The sequence below is a fragment of the Petromyzon marinus genome, chromosome 84 (genome assembly GCF_048934315.1).
Source record: "Petromyzon marinus isolate PM22_M1 ecotype Great Lakes invasive population chromosome 84, UKy_Petmar_22M1.pri1.0, whole genome shotgun sequence".
In the NCBI taxonomy this organism is placed as follows: Eukaryota; Metazoa; Chordata; class Hyperoartia; order Petromyzontiformes; family Petromyzontidae; genus Petromyzon; species Petromyzon marinus.
Genome location: NC_133749.1, coordinates 812,871 through 818,628, shown reverse-complemented (window position 1 = coordinate 818,628; position 5,758 = coordinate 812,871). Strand labels below are relative to the sequence as shown.

General features: G+C 57.8%; 1 protein-coding gene across 1 annotated transcript in view; it reads left to right on the top strand.

Moving 5' to 3' along the window:
* Window positions 1-3,723, top strand: part of LOC116936857 (uncharacterized) — a 69,920-nt gene extending 66,197 nt beyond the window's left edge. The window contains exons 10-11 of the mRNA XM_076057698.1: window positions 1-204; window positions 3,111-3,723. The exon at window positions 1-204 is cut by the window's left edge and continues 1,067 nt beyond it. Coding sequence (XP_075913813.1) covers window positions 1-204; window positions 3,111-3,363 — 457 coding nt within the window. The 3' untranslated portion in view covers window positions 3,364-3,723. The remainder of the gene's footprint in view (window positions 205-3,110) is intronic.
* Window positions 3,724-5,758: the final 2,035 nt, after the last annotated feature.

Below are 5,758 nucleotides of genomic sequence, written 5' to 3'. Positions count from 1 at the left end.
GTCCCGAGCGCCGAGGGTGCCGCCCGATCTGACGAACAACAACAACGCCGGCGGCGCCGGGAGTCCCGTCGGCGGCAAGGCGATGGGCACGCCGATCGGCGGCGCCGGCGGGGGGCTGCTGCTGCCGTCGCAGTCGCCCGGCGGGCAGCAGCTGCACTGCCACCACCACCACTACCACCTCGGGGAGCAGGTGACGGAGATCAAGTGAGTGGTGCGGGTGGGGGGGGGGGGTGAGGGGGTGAGGGGGTGGGCGAGTGATTGAGTGGGTGAGTGGATGAGCGGGTGAGCGAGTGGATGAGCGAGCGAGCGGGTGAGCGAGTGGATGAGCGAGCGAGCGGGTGAGCGAGTGGATGAGCGAGCGAGCGGGTGAGCGAGTGGATGAGCGAGCGAGCGGGTGAGCGAGTGGATGAGCGAGCGAGCGGGTGAGCGAGTGGATGAGCGAGCGAGCGGGTGAGCGAGTGGATGAGCGAGCGAGCGGGTGAGCGAGTGGATGAGCGAGCGAGCGGGTGAGCGAGTGGGTGAGCGAGCGAGCGGGTGAGCGAGTGGGTGAGCGAGCGAGCGGGTGAGCGAGTGGATGAGCGAGCGAGCGGGTGAGCGAGTGGATGAGCGAGCGAGCGGGTGAGCGAGTGGATGAGCGAGCGAGCGGGTGAGCGAGTGGATGAGCGAGCGAGCGGGTGAGCGAGTTAGCGGGTGAGCGAGTTAGCGGGTGAGCGGGTGAGTGAGCGGATCAGCGAGCGGGAGCGAACGGGCGGGCGGGCGAGTGAGACGGGGGGAGAGAGAGGCTTGCAGTCCTGAATCCACAAGTAATAGAAAATATATATACTACTACAGTAGTATCTACTGACTGTATAGTAGTATATAGTGAATCTATAGTAGTATCTACTGACACTATAGTAGTATCTACTGACTGTATAGTAGTATCTACTGACACTACAGTAGTATCTACTGACTCTAGAATAGTATCTACTGAATTAGTATATACCTACTCTACAGTAGTATCTACCGACTCTATAGTCGTATCTACCGACTCTATAATAGTATATATCGACTGTATAATAGTATCTACTAACTATACAAAGTGCCGTGGTGAGGCCTAGTCCCGTGGAGAGCCCCCTGTCTTGCCTAGATTACCCAGCCAGCCGAGGTGGCACCTTGGCAGGCTGGGGCTGGGCTGCTATACCCCTCCTCCCCCACTGCCCGATCTACAGTAACAGTAATTACAAAGCATCATATCTGCAATAACCACAACACAAGCAGTCAAAAATGCAAACAAAAAGACAACTCTGATAATAATATGCACTGTCCTTGAATTTGATTGGTCCACATCCGAGACGGCTTTCTTTAGAGCCCTTTAGTCTCCACTGGTGTTGGACCAGAAGACGCCAAAAGGCGTACAACTCAAAAACAGCGCACTGTCAGAGTTATTGAGGGCTCGGGGTGAGCACTTACATTATGAGACCTCCTTTGCCAGTAACAAGATATAGTAATAGGTTTTACCCTTTTAACTGGCACAAAAACTGACATCTTTATTCAAGGCATCATGTCTGATATAGTAACCTATTACTATATCTTGTTACTGGCAAAGGAGGTCTCATGAAAGTAATTACAAACTTTATAGTAGTATCCACTTTGTCTATAGTCGTATCTACCGACTCTATAATAGTATGTATCGACTCTATCGTAATAACTACTAACTTAACGGAGTGCCGTGGTGAGGCCTAGTTCCGTGCAGAGCACCCGGCCTCGCCTAGCTTGACCAGCCTGTCCGAGATGGCACCTTGGCCGGCTGGGGCTGGCTAGCTCCATCCGCCCCCCCCCCCTACACCATCGACCCGCCCGCTCTACACTAATAGTATCTAAGGAACTAGAGTAGCAGTATCTACCGACTCCACACTAGTAAGTGCACCCATTGGGGTGGCAGAGAGGAGAAGAAGACGCCACACTGAAGAATTTACCGCAGCGTTTGTGTTTTTCGTTGCATTTTGAACGCGGACGAGAATTCTCGCCCCCCCGTACCCCACCGATCGCGTCTGTGCATTGCTAGCGGCGACGATCACCGGTCGGCGTTTCCGCGCATGCGCAGATGCGCGTGTCGGCGCCGCCCCCTGCTTCCAAAAGCAACAAATTGTTAACGCGACTACTGTAAAGTTGACGGGTGGGGGAAATACGAAGAGCGGTGGCTTACTCATTGGTTTTTTTTTCTCGGTAAAGTCACCTGTGTAGAAATACCATGAAATTACCTAAAAATAAATCAATCGCGGCGTTTCGACCGCAAAACACAGGCGATCGTCATCAGGTGTAAAAAAAAGCAAATAGCGAGGGGAGCACATAGGGCGACATCAGTGCAACACGTAGAGAGCGCCAAGCTGCACGGAGGTAAAGAAGAAGAGAGGCGAGAATTCAACAAACCTAGGAAAAGAATTACGCGATGCAAAACCTGTCAGGCCAACGGCACAGTTAGACACTTGCCTGGCGGACCACGAATTTCAGAAGAGTGCTAAATTTCGTGTTCATCCTCCGGATTGAACACACCAGCATAGACAGAGTGAACAAATACGAGGTACAAGTCAGCAGCAATACGTATACAGGGACACCAAGAGGCAAGGAGAGGAAAGACAGACAGACAGAGAAGCAAGGGAAAGAGAAAAGGGGGGCCGGAGGGGTGAACGGAAGCCTCACGCTCGTTTGTCAAATTAATATTTACTTTCCAAACAAAATGATTTAGCTCGTCTCGCGAAACACTGGGCGCAGGCCAGGTTACCCGCAACCCAAGGTTTTACCGTAATAGGTTAAGGTGGGCTCGACGCTGCTAACCATACTCTTGGTTCTTTCGGTAAAGTCATCACCACGTAGAAGGGGAAACAATAAAATAATTTAAAACATATATAAAAAAAACAACAATAAAATCCTCACGACGTTTTTCGACTGCAGCACCAAGCAGCCACCGTCAGGCGTGAAAACCAACGGCAAGAAACATTTGAAAGATGTGGCGGTTTGCGTTTAGTTATTTCATTTCAGGCGTTAGCGCCACGGATAGTTATTATAGCGTGTAGTGTACCGCATTGCTCGCGGCTGACGCACTCACCCCCCCCCCGCCCGCCTCCACTCAGGGATGAGGCCAAACCCAAGAGCGTTGGCGGCTACGCGAGGGCCAACGGGCAGACCCCAGCGTCGGCCGCTTTGTCGGCCAACTCCGTCGGCGGCGGCGTCGGCGTCGGCGTCGGCGGCTCCCCGGCGGCCGCCGCGGCCGCAACGGCGACGTCCGCCGAGAGCCCGGCGGGGCCCGGGAGCCCCTCGCGGCGGGCGCCGAGCGTGAAGAAGGTGTCCGGGGTGGGGGGCACCACCTACGAGATCTCCGTGTGATGGACACGAGCCAACCGGCGAACCGGCCAAACCTGGTCCAAACCTGGTCCAAACCTGGTCCAACCTGGTCAACAACAACGGCCGGCCTAGCCGGCGAACCGGTGAACCGTACAACCGTACAAGCGATCAACCGGTCTGCGGGTCGCCGTCAACACCGCCACCGCCGACGACCAAGCACCCACCCGCCCGCCCCCACACGGCGGTGGCGGCGGAGGCGGTGGTGGCTCCTCCTCCGGATTCGATGGAGGAGCCCGAGAAGGAGGAGGAGGAGGAGGAGAGATATTGGGGGGGGGGAGTTTGAGCCGATTGTTTTGGGCCACACCCCCCCTCACCACGCCCCCCCCCCACCCCCACCACGCCCCCCCAACACGCCCCCTCCCCCCCACCACGCCCCCCCCACGCCCCCCCACCATGCCCCCCCCACCACGCCCCCTCCACCACGCCCCCTCCACCATGCCCCCCCGCCCGCAGGCTTAGCAAGGAATGCACCAACCTGGGAGATCCTCCGTGCGATGGACACCACCAGCAGCACCACCACAACCACCACCACCAGCACCACCAAAACGACCACCACCACCAGCACCACCACAACAACCATCACCAGCACCACCACCACAACCACCACCACCAGCAGCACCACCACAACAACCACCACCAGCACCACCAGCACCACCAAAATGACCACCACCACCAGCACCACCACAACGACCACCAGCACTACCACAAGCAGCACCACCAGCACCATCACCACAACCACCACCAGTACTACCAGCACTACCAGCACTACCAGCACCACCACCAGCACCACGATGACGACAACCCCTCATATCTACCCACCCACCCACCTATCCACCCACCTATCCACCCACCCACCTATCTGCCTACCCACGCACTCATCTACCCACCCATCTGCCTAACTTCACTCCCACCCACCCACCTATCCATCTGCTCACCTACCTACTCACCCACCCACCACCTACCTACTCACCCACCTACCTACCCACCCACCACCTACCTACTCACCCACCCACCTACCCACCTACCCACCCACCTACCCACCCACCTACCCACCCACCTACCCACCCACCTAACCACTCACCCACCCACCTAACCACTCGCCCACCTACCCACCCACCTAACCACTCGCCCACCTACCCACCCACCTAACCACTCACCCACCTACCCACCCAGCCACCCACCCACCTACCCACCCACCCAGCCACCCACCTACCCACCCAGCCAGCCACCTTACCCACCCACGTAACCATCTATCCACTCCACCGCACCGCGCACGTTGGGTTCGTTTGGTGGCAGCGGTGGGAGCCGCGGCTGTGGCCGGCTCCTCCTCCTCCTCCTCCGGGTTGAATCGAGTAAGCGGAGACGAAGAACGGAGAGGGAGAAGGGAGATGGGCGATGATGTTTGACCGCCCCCCACACACACACACACACAAAGGTCGGCAAAGAAAGCGTCGGGGACTCTAATGTTGTTGTTGTTGTTGTTTAATTATTATTATTTTCTTGGGGGGGCGGGCGGGGCGTGGGTGGGTGGGGGTGGGGGGTGTAATTGTAATTGCGCAAGCGACGCTTTTTGATTCGCCGAGAGAGAGACGTTGGGGGTGGGTGGGTGGGTGGGGCGTAATTTTAATTGAGAGAGCGACGCTTTTTGATTCGCTGAGAGAGTGGGGGGGGGCGTGGCCGTAATTGTAATTGCGCGAGCGACGCTTTTGATTGGTCGAGAGAGAGGAGTGTTGGGGGGAGAGGGGCGCCCGTTACTCTAACTGGGACGGTGGCCATCTTGAAATCCTGTGGCGGTTGGAAGTGGGGCGTGGGGCATCGGCCTTCGCCCCCGAGCGACGCTTTTTGATTCGCCGAGAGAGGAGTGGGTGTGGGGGGGGGGCGTGGCCGTAATTGTAATTTCGCGAGCGACGCTTTTGATTGGCCGAGAGAGAGAGGAGTGTGGGGAAGGGGGTGCAGAGAGGGGCGCCCGTTACTCTGACTGGGACGGCGGCCATCTTGAAATCCTGTGGCGGTTGGAAGTGGGGCGTCGGCCTTCGCCCCCGAGCGACGCTTTTTGATTCGCCGAGAGAGGAGTTGGGGGCGTGGCCGTAATTGAGAGAGATGTGGGGGGGGGGGAGAGGGGGGAGATACGGGGAACGGTGGCCATTTTGAAACTTGCTTCGACGCGAGTCTTGGATGGCGGTGCCGCCTATCGGCCAGACTGATTCGGGTGAGGACCTTTTTGTCGAGTCACTGAGAGCATTGGGGTAGGGGGGGGTGGTCACTGAGAGCGTGGGGTGGGGAGGGGGTCACTGAGAGCGTGGGGAGGGGGTCACTGAGAGCGTGGGGAGGGAGTCACTGAGAGCGTGGGGAGGGAGTCACTGAGAGCGTGGGGAGG